At 44.6% G+C, this 16,323-nt stretch overlaps 1 protein-coding gene across 1 annotated transcript; it reads right to left on the bottom strand.

Annotated features, from left to right (window-relative positions):
- Positions 1–1,894: 1,894 nt before the first annotated feature.
- PPP1R14D (protein phosphatase 1 regulatory inhibitor subunit 14D) lies at positions 1,895–11,510 on the bottom strand. Its single transcript, XM_024201740.3, has 4 exons — positions 11,322–11,510; positions 7,125–7,220; positions 4,515–4,547; positions 1,895–2,010 (listed from the first exon to the last, which is right to left on the bottom strand). The coding sequence occupies exons 1-4, from the start codon at positions 11,508–11,510 to the stop codon at positions 1,948–1,950; spliced, it is 381 nt and encodes a 126-aa protein (XP_024057508.1). The 3' UTR covers positions 1,895–1,947.
- Between the last annotated feature and the right edge of the window lie 4,813 nt (positions 11,511–16,323).

The raw sequence follows: 16,323 nt of genomic DNA, 5'->3' as shown, positions 1-16,323 counted from the left end.
GGTCCCAACACTGGCACAGGAAGGACATACCCATGACCCAACACTCCCACATGGGCATACTGATTGGCATGCAGCTGGCACATAGCGAATGTGGCACAGCCATGCTTTCATCACACTGCAGATGAGGCTTGAAGTACCTATAGGGCTAGGGATGAACTTGGTGGGATAAGTCTCCCAAGACTGGCTATATGGCACATCGGCTTCAAAAAGGGTATGAATGCAAGAACCAACCAACCAACCCAGGGACACATGCTTCTCTCAGCCAGGAAACAGCCATTTTCTCTGGCCCTCCTGGTGGTGTGCTCTGAACTCTAGGGTGGGGGACAGATGTACCAGTCCGCACCCTGTCATTAACTAGGACTGGGGACTGATGTCATTTAAGACTTAAAACATGTAGAGATTTCTGGTCCAGCCCAAGCGTTTCAGTCAGTTTCTATTGTTAGCTGTTTCTATTGTTAGCTGTCAGAAGCACTGGCCTTAACGCTGCAGGGCTCCTTTGTACTGGTCCCTCTTTTTGCAACACTGTATGAGGGATAGCTCAGTGGTTTGAGCATTAGCCTGCTAAACCTAGGGTTGTGAGTTCAAACCTTGAGGGGGCCACTTAGGGATCTGGGGCAAAAATCAGTACTTGGTCCTGCTAGTGAAGGCAGGGGGCTGGACTTGATGACCTTTCAAGGTCTCTTCCAGTTCTAGGAGATAGGATATCTCCATTTAAAAAAAAAAACAAAAAAAAATACCCGGCACACAAGGACAAACCCAGTAGTCTGATCACTAGCATAATGGGACATGGGACTTTCTCTCCCACAGAGACTTAGCTTCACCTCTGTTTAGGAGAGGGTATGTGCGGTGGGGGGGAGACCAAGAGTCTCTTCTACCCTATGGGAGTTGTCTGAGTCTATGTGATCCTCCTTCATTTACCATCTTATTTCCATCCCACTCTTGCCAAGTTACTGTCTCTCTGGATATGGTTTATGAGTCCCACTCCTGCTACACCTAGAAGAGGTAGTACAGAGGCACAAGGCTCCAGCTCCTACATGCCTTTTGGGTTGCTGAGCCTCTCTCTTCCTGAATACCCCCCATGAAGAGAGCACTTAGCCAGCCCTGGATTGATGGGCTTTTAATTAGATTTTTCTTCCCTCTCTGCATTTCCTCTTTGAAAGCAGAACAAAAACACTCACATCACAAGCAGGTCTGGATTTCTATGCATTTTAATATACAAATTGAGCGTCTTTCAAAATGCCCTTACACAGGCAGCTGGGCAGTCCCTTAAAAATCCCTTGCAGGTCCTCGTATTCGTCTGAGGTGCTGCTAGCGTATTAAAAAGTCCCATGCCCCACAAATATTAATCAACCTGTGGGACATACAGTAGGATGGAAGGAAAAGCTCCAGGGAGTGTGTTTTCTGCCCAGCTTTCCACCAGGGAGGGATGATTAATAAAAACAGTGACTAGAAAAATATAAGAAGTGACCCTTTGTCCATGTGCTGGCCTAGAGCCAGGAGGTCTGTTCACAGGCGGGGGCTGGGAGCAGTGGACTAGCAACTCCCTGTCCCTGGTGAAGGGTGGATAACAGCCAATGCCTTCTTTCTCCCTTCTGTCACTGGGCAGCAGGAGCAGCCCTGAATAGCTCCAAAGGGAGCTGTGTCCAAGCCTCAGCCAAAGGAGAGTTTCCTTCAAAAAGAAAATGAATGAAAAAGAAAAGGGGATCTGCCCTCTCCCTTAACGTAACAGCTCTTTAAATATCAGCAAGATACACACAAGCCCCTCCCTGTGAACATGAAGCTGGGATGTGATGCTAAAAGTATCTAAGATGCTTCTCAGAACACCAAGTCCTAGAAAAACTGTAAAATGATCTTCCCATGTGAATCTGATTCTCTGTCCTGGGGAGACGCCCGCTTCCATGTGAGCGATACAGGATGGAAGGGGGGTGTCTCTCATGATGGATAGGATCATTTCCTTTGAGGGATTTTCCTGAGACCTTGCAGTCGACTGAGCAGTTCCGTAATGAAGTCCTGGAATGAGAGTCAGTCAGAAGAAGGCTTTAATGCTTAATTGTGCTCAGCCACAGCTCTGAGTCACATGTCTGCTGCATTCCCCCTTATTGCCCTTCGTATTTAGCAGAGGTCCAGTGACCAGAATGTTGGAATGCAGAACAGGTCCTGTTTTGTTAGGAGAGGGGAGGGCGAGATTTTTGTCAGCGAGGGAGGGGGCAGGTAGAGTGGAGAAGATGCCCAATCCTTTTTCTCATCCCCCAGCCTCCCCCCTCTGCCAACTCTCTTCAGGGAAGTCACACACGCTTTGTCTCTCTTTCCCAGGCAGCCCACCCCTTCCTCTCCATGGAGCCTGTTTGTTCCCACCATTAGATGACTTCAGGGTACAGCTGCCTCTATTGTTTTTGCACGGAGTCCCCTACTTCCACTGCAACCTCCCATCCACGTCCTGCTGCTCTCAATATCTAGGCCATAATATGCTTGCTGCTTGCTGCTTCCTCGCTGAAATGGCCATACTACTAAGTAGTGGATTACAGGGCATCCCACATTGTGACCCATAATAGCTGGCTTGCTTCAGTGAGGGAGGGGGGCGGGGAAATAACACATGTGTGTGTTTGAGGACAAACATTAGCAGGGGGTGAGGATGGGCTGACCAGGTGGAAGGGCAGTTACCTGATCAGTTCTAGTGAAACTGAAAGAAAACCCAGGTTTCACCCAAACTGTCAAGGACTATCCCTCAAAACGGAGGCATCTGGTCATTCTGCATGGCTGCCACTGTAAGTAGCACAAATTCCACCCTCTTCATAACAACCAACATGACCAAAATAGATCAGGTAACCTAAACCCCTCCCCTATCTAACAGGTGACTCTAAGGTCTTTGCATTCTGCAGAAACCACTGTGCACACGGTGGAATGATAAGTCTCCTGCTTAAATCAGGCCGGTATATTGGAGGCCTGACTTCACAGAGCTGAGCTTAATCTACCGCTGCATGTTCCCAGTGAATTTGCAGAACTATATCGTAAGGTTAGATTCACCAGGGGGGTTTAGGCGTTGCTCAGCCTTTCAGGTGACCTGCTGCCTAGTGGAATTCACAACCCTGAGTTAGGTGCCCAGGCTCCCCAGGCATTGTCTGAGGAGAATGAGGTGCCTAAAAAAAGGGATTCACAGAGGCCAGCACCCTGAGATGCCTAACCAACCAATAGAGCCATTCTCATGCCCATCTAACACACAGGGAACGCTCCTGGAAGGTAAGCAACTTGGGTCCAAATTGCTGCGCTGAATCCTGCAGAGGTGGATTTGAACCCTGGCCTCCTAGATTAGGGGTGAGTGTACTAACCACTGGGCTATTGGGAGGTGGCACTAACACCATATCTTCCTCCTTGCTGTCTTTTGTGGGGCATACCTGTGCTCTGAGCATGCCTACAGGATCAGGCCCCACAGGCAAAATAGGGAGGGGAAGGTCTAGTTTGCAAAGCCTTCAGGGGTTAGGCACGAATTAGGCAATGAGCAGCTTGGGTTGGGTAGCTTTGTGCATCCCCACGAGCAGAAATGTAGGTGCCTACAAAGTTAGGCAGCAGCTGAACGATGGTTTTGTGAATGCCGGTAGTGCTTAAAGTGACAGTTAGGCATCTGAAGCGAGCACGTAGTCAGCCCCCTTCCCATGTATCTGGTGCTTTTCTCTATCTGCTTGCTAGGTATATGGACTCCTGAAATGTGAGTGTAATGGACACATGGCTGCACAGATTACAGACACCGGGGTCAGCAGAGAGGATTGAACAAGACCTTTAACACAGACTCTTGGGCTAAGAAAACACTAATTCAGTTACTTGTTAGGTGGTTGTCCTACTTGCTAGGGTCAGCCACTAAACAGCAACGTGATTACATTCATTAAGCCAGTGAACTACACAAACTCCTGCTGGTTATCCATGTGGGCACAATTAGCCTTGTGCTCTTTCCTGTGATTTGGAGATGGACTCTCAGAGTCCCATAGACAGCCTTGATGGTGGGGCTCCCTGCCAACCTGAGTTAGCAGGTTTCTGCAGACTAATTTGCTTAAGTTTAAATTCCATGTGAATCATTCGCCAGCCCTATTTTCTGTACATTAAACTTCATGCAGCCATTTACAAGGACTGGACAAGGTACACTGGAGATACACTACAGAGGCAAGTTACAATTATGTACTAACAGTACCACATTGCCTTCTTGGTCTATTCTTTCAGAGATCATTATTGCTTCTGATATTTCCTTTGACCCATAACTAGGAAATAGACTGAGTAGGAAACACACATCTGAAATTAACCTCATTGGTCACTGCTCTACATTCACTCCTATATATTTATATTAGTTTTTACAGCGGTGTGGAATAAAGTATAAAAAAAAACCTCCTGAGAGTAAACAAGCTTGGTAACTCAAGCTTCAACTATCTGCAGTGCATACCGGCTATTTAACCAGATGAAGCCAAACCACATTGCCACAGCACAGTATGAGATTGAGACTGAATGATCATTGACGATGCTTCACTCACCTCTGTAGGTCTGGAACACTCATGAAGAATTTCCTGCAAGGCAAAACTCATGTTAGTTCCTTAGGAGTTTGTCTATTTGTTTTTCCTTTTTAAGCTACAAGAAGAGTATTTAAGGCTGCCATATCTAGCGTGATACATGATCCAATGATGTTCCAGAGCATGACAGCACCATCACCTGCATCATGCCACACCATTCAGGGACTCCAATCCATACTCATCACCGCTGTTCTGTACTGAATGCCGCAGGAGATCCCAGGACCCGCAGTCACCAAAACACTGTTACGTACAACGTAGAGCTCTGTACTTTGTTCCTGTTCCACAGTACTGGATCGTGTTAGCAGTTCTATATTTCAATTGCGTCACCCCAGAGGGCTCCAGAAGCTTTCACAGTGTGTACGTTGTCTGATGTGTAGAGAATCTGCTGCCAGTATGGTTTTTAGTAATGATACTTCCATTCTGAGACCTACATCTGAAGAACACTGTGTGGCCCTGATCCAAAGCCCACTGAAGTCAGCGTGACTCTTTCCATTAACTTCCATGGGCTTTGTATCAAACCCTATAGGAGCTAAGTATTACTGCAAAACTCTCAGGAGTTATTTTGGATCAACTCGTAAGCATTTGGAGGCTTAACCCAGCCTCAAGTATCTGCAAAACTGGGCTGCAAAACCCCATAAGAACAGGCCTCATAATCTTATGTGATTTAAGCTACTTCAGGCTTCTGTCTGGGCAAGAAATACCTCAAGAACAGCTATTCCATTTGGGTTTTTTGGGGCCTTTCTGCATTGGCTGCTGCCAGGAACACAGAAGTACAGAGCCTTCTGAGAGAATGAGAACCACTGCATTAAAAGGTAACCAACATTTTTCTAATTCAGAATAGGTTTAGTTCAAACTTTGGGTGAAAGTTTGAGTTACTTCTGAAGTAGCTCACTCATCCCTAATAAATCACTGGGGACAGTTAGTGTGAATAAGGAATTTTTCAGTTCACATTTTAAATGGGAGAAGTGTATAAGCGGTAAAAATAGGACACTTTGGCCCTTTGTACAATGGGATAGGGACTTGTTGCTGACAATGGTTGTCAGCAATTGATCCCCCGAATGGGTGTGAATGGGACTCACAGGCTGGCTGGCCCTTTAAGATAAGCCAGGCTCAGCCTTGCTTGTGACCTACCAGCTATCCCACACCTGATGGTTATAAGGCAGTTTGAGGCTAGTTAGTGATCCCAACTGTGAAAGGGTTAGGAAAAGTCAACAGAGTCAAAGAACTCAGTTGAGGGGAGAGACTGCAGAAAAGACAGGACTACCCTGTAGGTAGGAGGAGGGGTCATTCTTTGGCTCTCAAGGGTAGGAGCCCTGAGAGATGACTTAAACAGGCAAGAAGTCAGGGAGGAGGAATCACAGATTACTTTGGGGGGAAACCCTGAGCAAAGGCCTAAAAGGAGCAGGAAGAGCCTTGGGGAAATTGCCAGAGTCCCTGAGGAAGGGCAGCAGTGAGGGAAACCTGTTAAAACCAGAAGGAACAGAGGAAGAACTCTGCAGGAGCAGGTCAGGCTCCTGTAGGGGAGGCCTAGTGGTAGGGTCAGTAAAAACACTTTAGCGGAGCCCAAGAGGGGCAGAAAAGCTAATAAATCAGCAAAGGAGGAGTTGGGAGGATCTAGGGAGAAGTGAGAGGCCTGGGAACCAAAGGGAGGCTGGGTTAAATACAAGTTGTGGAGAAGCAGCACATATGGCTTGGAGATAGGAAGCCACCCAGGGAAATTGCAGCATATCTGATGGAGTAGACCTAGCTTCTTAATACAGGGTCCTTGGACCAGAACCCAGAACAGAGGGGGCCTCTCTTCCCCTACCAGCCCCTGAGGAAGGGGTATACAAGCCAAACAGAAGGAATATTGCGCCCAGGTGGGGCCAAAGACTCAGCCCAATGGACAGGCTGAGGAATAGCTCAAGAGGTGGCTGAAGGCTCTCTTGTTGTAAGACTATTTGGTGGTTGTTGTTTTTTAACCCGGAAGGGGACTGAACTTCATGTGACTGGGCCAGAGGGCTGAGCTGTGGAAAACCTGACTAGTGGCAGATGGCCCAGGAGATAATGACCCTTGCAGCATTGCACCCTGACACAAGGGGGTGCTGTGGTGATGAGTTCTCTACCTTACAGGAACAAAATTGTTTTCCAAACTATTACAGATTGACACCTGGTGGAATGAACTGATAAGTTTCTGTGCAGTCAAACTTGAGTCTTAGCGCACCCAGTTTGTGCACCAATTTAACTAACTGGGTAGAAAAAAAAACCAAGTTAGTTCAATCAGTGCAACCCCTTAGTGCGGATGTGGCTATATGGGTATAAGTGATTTATATCAGTATTACGGCAACCACATTAGGATTGAACTAAATCATTTTCTCTACCAGTTTGATTAAATCAGTGCAAAAGCGGAGTATAAAGCAGCCCTTAATCCTGGCTTCTGGAATGGAGTTGATGGTTTTGTATTATCCACATAAGCATTTACACCAATCCAGAGCGACCTACTGTTGACCTGTTCAGTAATAGGTCAATTTTCGAGTGAAGACAGGGTCTTAGCTCCCATATTTAATATAAATAAGAACGGACAGTCTGTCTGACCTGTAGTTTTGATTTCTGTTCCTCATTGGAGACCTCTAGAAGATCTTCAATGTCAATTTCTGGTTCAGGGGTTGCTGCGTCTGCTTCCTCCTGTAGCTAGAGCAGAAATACATAGTAAATAAACCTGTCCTGTCAACTGATAAGCATTCAAGAGGACTTTGTGTGGAGAACTGGGGTGGGGGCAGGATTCATTTCTAGTTAGAGAGGCCCACGCGGCAAAGACTAGATTAAGATATGAATCTTCCTGAAATGTGAGGGTATTTAGAACAAGGGTTCTGATTCAGGCTCATCTCTAGCAGCACCACATCCCAACACGCAGACTGTGGCTTGACACAAGCAACATCTCTCAGCTCCTCCAGATTTAGCTCCCAGAGGTGTCAAACAGTCTCACCACAACACCGAATACCTACCCAAGGAGCATGATGCTATCATGAGAAGACCCTATGGAAGGACCTAATGCAGCTGAAATATTTTGAACCCCAGTTGGGGTAAACCATCTTTTACAAAATGGAATGAGTAACAATCAGGCCCCCCCAAAAGGTCAGGGGAGTTGGGTCCCAAAGGGCCACATCAACATGGCACTCTAAGTTCTCCTTTGAAAGCTCTAAGCACAAAGTCTGCAGCACTCCATTTGCCCATAGCAGAAATATGACTGTTTGACTTGATCCTGCTAAAATCTGAACCTGTGATTCTAGGGAGCCTGGTTGTTTCAACCCTGATGCTTAGACATCTAAGATATATTAGGAAACTGAATAATACTAAGGACATTCAGAGCAATGGAACAAGCTGCCAACGAGGTTGTGGAATGAGCTATTGAAGACTAGACTATCAGGGCTAACAAAGATAGTACTGCCTTGATGCTGGGAGCGGAATGGGATGGCCCACTAGAGACTCCTTCAGACCTGAGTGATTCTAGGATTTGTCTGGTAGGTTGTTGTTTTTTTAATCCTTCATAAAACATTTACAAGAAACTGCTGTACCGGTGCCAACAATCTCTAAACTTGCACATACTGTGATGTGGTACTTCCAAGTGTGTTTGGACCAGGTATCAAGATTTGTTAGAACTAGGGATGGAAGTTTGGTTGCTTAGCCTGAGATTATGGATCCTGAAATGCATGTCTGAATTCTGGGGAATTTCCTGTGCAGGAGAGGAGCCAGCAGCACAGGCCCCAGTCAGTTGGCAACACCTTCCAGAAATGCCTTCTTCCTGCTAAGACTTTGCAGTAATGAAAGGAAAACAAGTCTCTGAATCTGTACCTTTGGACGTGGTGACCCACCAGCAATGTTAATGATTTCAGACTCTGATTACATAATGCAAACTCTCAGGAGATCATAGGTGAAAAAGGGACTTTAGTATTGCCTTTATGGTTCCTTTAAAAATGCTCATTTGTGGGCCCGGCATAGTGAGAGTTGAGAGGGAATTACACCTTGGTCTCGCACATGGTACCACCAAGAACTGCCAGTAGGCAGTGTGAATTTTTTTGAAACAGGTGCTTTAATGTTACTAGCTCCTCTGAGTAGCAAAAAAACCCTTACTCTTTAAAGAAGCAATAATTGTTCTGTCTTTCTTAGAGTTGTCTCCTGTCACCTCCACTTAATCCTCCAGGGTGTGAGCTTCCTTACAGTAGTGCCCCATTACCTCAAACTCCCTCATAAAAATACTCTGTCAGTCCCATCCATAACTCCACTTTTGCCAGTTCCACAAATACCAGGTACAGAAAGGGTCTATATATTCTAGGCTGGAAGTGGGTTCCTTTCATCTTTCTCCACCGTAGGCGTTGGCTCTCAGGAGCCCAATGATATCAAATGTCATTGATCTTGTCACATGAGCACAGTGACATCTTGGTGCCACTCCCTGTTCTACATTGCTGTTCCTACGGGGCACGTGCATAGACATGCTGTACGTGTTTCTCATGATGGGATTGTCACACAAGCCTGGAACTGCTGGTCTTGAATACCAAAAAGGCATTGAACAAAGACTTGACTAAAGCCAAAGAAAATAAAATCACATACATAGGGGTGTTTCATTATTATTTTAGATGATAGGATGAAGCCAAAAAGTGTCCAGCTTCAATATCTCTTCAAGCCACATGATCAAGAAGGAACCAATCAGCACATCTCTGGCAAATGGAAACAGAAAAGAGTAAGTTCTAGGGATAGACTTGCTAGGAAGGTCAGTACTGGGGAATTAGATGGCTAATGGACTAAAGAGCCTTTTATCTCTAGGTTCCTGGGTTAGATCTAGCTCTGGTTGGTAGAGAGTCATGACCAAAAATGGTTACCATTTGATGTCTATTGGTCCTGGTCCAGTTCCCATATCACAAAAATTGCCAACAAGAATGGTGATTCTTTTTGATAATCTCAGCAGAGAGGCGCAGGACAGAAAGGGTCTGGATACTGAACTAACCTATCACCTCTAGAGATGGTGCCATCCCCTAAAGCCAGGACAGGAACATTGGCAGGGAAGCTGGCACTGCTGCTGTACCTATTCCATGGATAAACAGACTTTGTTCACCAGGGCCATCGATCTAGTACCTTTCATAAACATAACAGAGGGTCCTGTGGCACCTTGGACCCTCTGTTACTTTTTACAGATTCAGACTAACACGGCTACCCCTCTGATACTTTCATAAACATCACATTAATGACTCCATTCAGGATACTGTGACTCGGATTTTACTGATGGGTGGGTTTAGGCAGTGTATTTGAATGTACTTACACTGAATGTGCTGTTGTGCATTTTAATGTATTATAAGGGACCCAGAGCATGGGATGAACTCCCATTAATATTTTATAAACAAAAAGAAATGACTGAATTTCAAATGGAAATTCATAGAAGTTAAGGGCTGACGGGACAATTATGATCATCTAGCCTAGCTAGTGATGGTTTTACTAGTCTAATAGTCATTTTACTAACTTCAAGAAGATTAAAACCTTTCTTAATAAAAAGACAGAAATAATAATGCAGGAAACCAGACATTCCTTCTTAGAGGTGCCACACGTATTGCAAAACAGAGTGCCTATATATACTCTTTTCTTTCAATTGTCTTTCGTGAATGGTGTGAATACAAGGGGAGCTGTCATTTCAAATAGTGACTAGTTTACCTAATAAATTCCAGTGCACATAGAAAAGCAAGTGATCCTAGAAGTTACCAGAGGGATATTTTGGCATGTCCATTTCCAATCCTATCTGAAATTGCAATGATGCTCAAAAATGGAAGACTGTGAAATCCAAGAGTTAACCACATTTTTTAGAATCCTAGACTATCAGGGTTGGAAGGGACCTCAGGAGGTCATCTAGTCCAACCCCCTGCTCAAAGCAGGACCAATCCCCAACTAAATCAAGATGTGTGGGGGTGAAGATGTGTGTCTTATTTTGTACAAATTGTTAAACCCATCCACACTTTCTGTTGAAGGCAGTGGTCTACTGGATAGGGGACTTATGAGAGCTAGGTTCTATTCCTGTGTCTGCTAGTGACTTGGGGCCTGATCCAGTCATTTCAATGGGCTTTGGATCAGGGCAAATCCTGTAACTTCTCTAGTATTATCCCCATTTAGGGAAACTAAAACATATTCATCCATTTTGTCAAAGTACTTTGAGATTTACCAACAAATGTGCCACGTAAGTACAAAATATGAATAGACTCAGTGACATCAGGTTAATGTTTTAGTGTTCAATCTGTACTGGAAACTTTTGTACAAAGGCAATGAAAAATCCCTGGTTTAAACCCCAAATGACGCAGCCAGAATTAAGTACCATGGCTCCAAGACAGTTCAGGATAAACACTGCCATCTATATAGGTATGTGCTCACATACACTCCCACCAAGTAACATTGCTGCTATGGAAAACGTTGGGGAGAGAACTTTGGAGGCCTGGGGGGTGGAAACAAAATCTTTACCTACAATGCCTGAATCCCCACTTGCCCTTTCTTTCCTCTCTGCCTGTAGTGCCCATTATTTCCCTTGACAGACATGCCATTACCCATAGTTTGAGCGCTAACACAGCAGCGTCACTTAGAGAGAGAGCTCTAGTATGCGATAAGAAGTTGTTGATAGAGAACAGAGTCCCCAATCGTCACAACCTGGGTTGTTGCCCGACTTGTCCCCAATAACTTAAAGATAACATTTCATAGCCCACAGGGTCTAGGCTCCCCTACACCTAATGAAGGAAAGTTTGATCCACCCCGGTTATTTACCTGGTATTGGTACAGCTCCTGCAACTGGGCATCAATCCATTCCTCCAGGTCTAGCCAGCGTTGAAGGTCTTTGCGGTTGTACTTAACTGTTAGCTTGCCCAGTTTCTTGTGGGATGATTCCTCCCCAGGCTTCTCTGGAGCCTGGAAGGTAACTCGAGGCAAATCTCTGGACTTACTGGCCATGCTCATCACCCCTTCCACCTGCTCTTCTGTCTTCCACTCCTACTGCAGGGGCTCTCTCTGGCTTTGTATTTTTGTTTCACTCTCTTCTCCCTCCCCTTTAATATATTTTCATTGGGCAATTGTGAGTAGCAGTACAAGCTGCCTACAATGGCCAAAGGCAGATAGGTAGCATCAGTGGTCCCAGTGAGAGAGTGAGAAAGGTAGAGAGCAACTGCACAGCAAGAGAAGCAACAAGGCAGTGCAGACAGAGTTACAGGAAAAAGAATCTTAGGTTTCAGAATTGGCAATGCTGACAAAAGCAATGTGGGAGGGAGAAAAGCTGTTGTAATAAATCTGTTGTTAAAAGAGGCCCAGGGAACTGATGGACAAAGTTTGTTAATATTTAATACAAGCCCGTTCCAGCAGGTGGGAGAGTGGGAGAAGCAGGTTTTAAATGACAGTTTCTCTACATATGTATGTACATGAGCACATACTTCATGTACAGTTCCACAGGACTTGTCCCTACATAATACATTGACTCCTATAGTGTTTAAAGTGCATTGATCTCTTTAGCCTACCCCAGTTCCTATATGGATAGCTAATGCTGAAACACTATCTTATGTTTTTCTTTTTTAAAAGTGAATTCAGCAGTGATGAATTAGCTTCTGCTGGAGACAGAAGTCCTGGATTATAGCACGATGTAACACCACTGTAAGGCTGAGACTACTTTACTGTCTAGCCCATTTTTCTAAGTGCTCTAAAGTCCATATGTTTATTCAGATTGTCTTGAAAATTACGGGGCCTCATAGAGGTCTAGGCTAGAGTTACTAGTCCAAATTTGAAGGCATTTAAGCCAGAGGTTCCCACGAGACCCTTAAAAATCATTTGACATCAACATTTTATGATATTTTTAAAAAGAAGTTATAGTATCCCTGGGGCTCAAACTCAGTTCCTGTCACTTCCCAAACTAACAGGACCTGCTTGGGACTAATCTCAACTGTTGTCCAGCAGCTGTTGCCCCTTTGGAGAAGCAATATTGGAAAAACCTCTTTAGGGTAAACGTTAGCTGTACAATGTGGTTTAAATTGCCGTGATGAGCCAGAAAAAACTCATTTGTACATTTGCATGGATCTGTACTCTACTCTCTTTCCACAGGTTTAACTGTAGGTGCACCCAATATTCTAAAAGGGTCTGAATAGAGTTGATGGGGAAAGTTTCCTCAAAATTTTTTCAATCAGAAAATGTAGCTGAAACAAAACACTTCAAGGGAACATGTTGATTATGATAAACATTTTGATGGGAGAAAGCCCAAGTGAATTGTTTTGACTTTGTTGTTTTTGTTTTTATAATGTTGAAATGTTTTGATAAAGTAAAAACATTTTGTTTCAACTTTTTCACTTCAATTAATTTCATTCTACTATATAAAATGAATTGTATATAAACATTGTGTATACATATACAAAAACTACATTAAAAGAACATTATGTAAACATGTTAAGACTTCCTAAATAATAAATAGTTGGTGGAGAAAACCCCCCAAACATTAATAAGGTTGCAAAGTCAAGCACTCAGAAGTTGGGAGGGGCCAGAATTAAGATTGACCATGCCACCTTAATTCAGTCCCCTGGTGCATATGTAGTAGGACACAGTTTTTAACTACATGATCACATGCTATTGTTATCAAGGACCCCTGCCTCACTGAGTGCACGGGACAGGCAGTGCTCACGTAATAAGCAGTTTTTCAAACCTGGCTGCTTTAGGACCTGCATCAATGTGACAACCTCTTGTTTCCATGACTCTAATGTTGTGCCCTGGGGTCCCTTTGGAAAGTGGGACCTGGATCTGACCTGAACGGACTCTTTACTCATGCCTAATAGCCCAGTTTGGAATTATACATTCACTTAGCACTTCTCTTTAAAAAGAAGTATTAACTCCTCCTTACAACACCTTTGTGAGGGAGGTCAGTAGTGTTACTCCTAGCATGCAAGTGGACAAACTGAGGCACTATGGTTAAGTCTAGCATTTTAAAACTTGGATGCCTAAATAAACGGCCTGATTTGCTGAGGTGCTGAGCACCCACCACTGGTACAAAAGTCAGCTGGAGATGTGGTTGCTTAGCATCTCTGAAAATTAAGGCCCTTTATTTAAGTGCCTAACACTAGGCAACCACCTATGAAAATTTTGGCCCAAGAAATTGTTCAAAAGCCATGGAGAAAGTCAGCTGGGATGAAACTCAGTAGCTTCTGGTTTTCCCTCTTATTCTCAGACTATTAGCTCACCAATCCATGTTAAATAGCCCAGGAAATGTTCTTCTCTCTCTTGTTTGCTGAGCCTCCTATGCCACTCAAACAGGACAATGCTGGAGGTGATATAGTGTACAAGCAGATGTATGTCTAGGGAGATAGTATCATCACCTTATGAAAAGGCGCTTGTAGCAGGCTGCACCCCTAGGTGTCTTCTCTTAGCTGGGCCCTTTAAATTACTCTTGCCCAGCTTCAGCTGGACTGGCAGCAAAAGTCTTTCAAACAAACAAAACTCCAAACAACACCTTCCTAACAAAGTCCTCCCAGGTGCATCTCACCACTTGGAGGCATGGTCAAATTACCTCAGGCCTTTCTCCTTGGGCCAGGAGAGGTCAGCAGGCAAGCAGTCCTTCCCCTGCTAATGTCTCCCCCTGGGAAGAGGCAAATTATATGCTACCCTCCTTCCCGGAACTTGTCCTGGTTGGTTGAGAGGGAGGAGTAGCCTTGTCCCACCCTCTACTACAAGGCTCCTTGTCCCTTAAAGAGACACTAACCTGGATTTCTTTCTCCACACCCCACCCTGCAACACTATTACACCAAGATCATTTCCTCTCTCCCAGTATCTGCGTCTGCAGGGCCGGCTCCAGGCACCAGCTTAACAAGCAGGTGCTTGGGGCGGCCAAGGGAGAGGGGCGGCACCTACGGCAATTTGGGGGCGGCAGGTCCCTTACTCCCTCTAGGAGCGAAGGACCTGCTGCTGAACTGCCGCCGCCGATCGCGGCTTTTTTTTTTTTGCTTGGGACGGCAGAAATGCTGGAGCCGGCCCTGTGCGTCTGCCATTTCCTAGGCCACCCTCTGCTCCAGAACTCCTGGAACATGGTAACCGTGGCTCCCAGATTTCCCCCTCTGGCCTTAAAAGACCAGTATACCCCAGTTCAGAGCGAATGATAAAAGGGGGATAGTCCACTAGAGTGTAGTAAACATCCAGTTATAGTATATTCAAGTTTGGCTTGGAATCCTTCTTTTACAGGAAGGGGGTTAAATATCTGAGCTATTTGCAGCCTTGTTCCATTTTACAGGCACATGTTGTCAGTTGCACATAATGTTGGAATGAGAAATTTCCACTTGGAAGGATCAAAACGTTTCATGTTGATAATGTCAAATAGTTTCATTTTGATAATGTTGAAACAATGTGACATTAGCCACATGAAATGTTTTGAGGCTTCTAAATTAACATTTAATGGAACTTCCCCATTTCCAATGCTGACATTTCGTTCCAATGTGGAATGAAAATCAATTTTGAAATGGGGGAATTTCCTGCAGAAAGACTAGAAAGACCACTTCCATGGCTGAAGACTAGTTCTAGTTCCATTGGTCTATCCAGTGCTTGGTTTCTGAACCGAGAGTGCCAGTTGGTGCCAATTTCTGTAGTGGGTTTTTCTGTTGACACAGTCCATTAGGATCATGGCAAAGACCCACCTGACTTCATCTGCATAGACTACCAAACAACAACTGTTGGATCCCTCTTTGCAACATAGGGCCCCAGTCAGTTCATCCAGTTGACAAGACTTTAATCTGCCCCTATTGAAGAGGCTGAGATTTCTGGGCGGGTGAGGAAGGACATTAGAATGCTCCTGGGCCATACATGAATAAAAGGACATGTTACAGTGTCTGAAAGGGACACAAGCGTCACAGTGGATTGGTACCTGTAATCAAAGTTACTCCGTTTTGTGTGTGTCTGTGCAGCTGACGTGGCCTTGTAAAATGGAACAGTGCTGTAAATATCACAGACCTTTAATCCCCCTTCCAGGTAGAAGGATTACAAGCCCAACTGTGATATATTATTATTGTAAGTTTACTACAGTGCAATGGACTATGCCTCTTTTATCATTAGCCCCTTTTTCAGAAGATGATAACAATATATCCATAGACATACTTCCACTTGTAAAGTTTGTCACCTCACCTCCCGTACTGTATTATTCTCATGACATAGGAAGCTCAGAACTCGAGAGACAGAAGAACATTCACTGGTCTATTTAACGTGCTGATGGGAGGGAGAGCTTGGTGATCGAATGGTCTGAGAACAAAACTGGAAGCCAGAAGATCATGAATTTCATCCCAGCTTACTCCCTTCATGGCCTTGGGAAAGTTGTTTGGGGCAAAATTTTCATGATTGGTTGCCGAAAAGTTAGTCACCTGGTCTGATTTTTTCAGAGGTGTTGAGCAACCGTAGTGTTAATTGACTCCTCTGGAACGTGTATATGCTTAGCAAATGCTTTTATTTAGATGCCTAAATGTGGATTTAGGTGCCCAATTTAAGGCATTTAAGTTTGAAAATGTTAGATTTAACCACTGTGCCTCATTTCCCCATTTGTAAAATAGGAACAATACTACTGACCTCCCTCATTAAAGTGTTGTGAGGAGTTAGTATTTGTCTCTGCAGACAAAAAGCGCTAATTATTAAAATTAACATATAATTTCATATTGTGATATTAGGCATGTGCGTAGAAAGTTCAGTCAACTCAGAGCCAGGCCTCACATTCCAAAAGGACCTCCAAGTGCAACATTTGTGTCACCGCGCCAAGATGTTGTGACAT

This window comes from Terrapene carolina, unplaced genomic scaffold (genome assembly GCF_002925995.2).
Source record: "Terrapene carolina triunguis isolate 2854851 unplaced genomic scaffold, T_m_triunguis-2.0 Scaffold96, whole genome shotgun sequence".
Taxonomy (NCBI): Eukaryota; Metazoa; Chordata; order Testudines; family Emydidae; genus Terrapene; species Terrapene triunguis.
The sequence above is the reverse complement of the archived record's forward strand: the minus strand, read 5'-3'. Positions and strand labels throughout refer to the sequence as shown.

What these genes read in the sequence shown, in the direction of transcription:
- PPP1R14D (XM_024201740.3), bottom strand. Translation starts at nt 11,510, where the DNA reads ATGAGCATGGCCAGTAAGTCCAGAGATTTGCCTCGAGTTACCTTCCAG. An exon ending in AGGAGCTGTACCAATACCAG is followed by an intron (nt 7,221 to 11,321) that starts GTAAATAACCGG and finishes TTTCTGCTCTAG; the next exon opens with CTACAGGAGGAAGCAGACGC. An exon ending in AGTGTTCCAGACCTACAGAG is followed by an intron (nt 2,011 to 4,514) that starts GTGAGTGAAGCA and finishes CTCTCATTCCAG; the next exon opens with GACTTCATTACGGAACTGCT.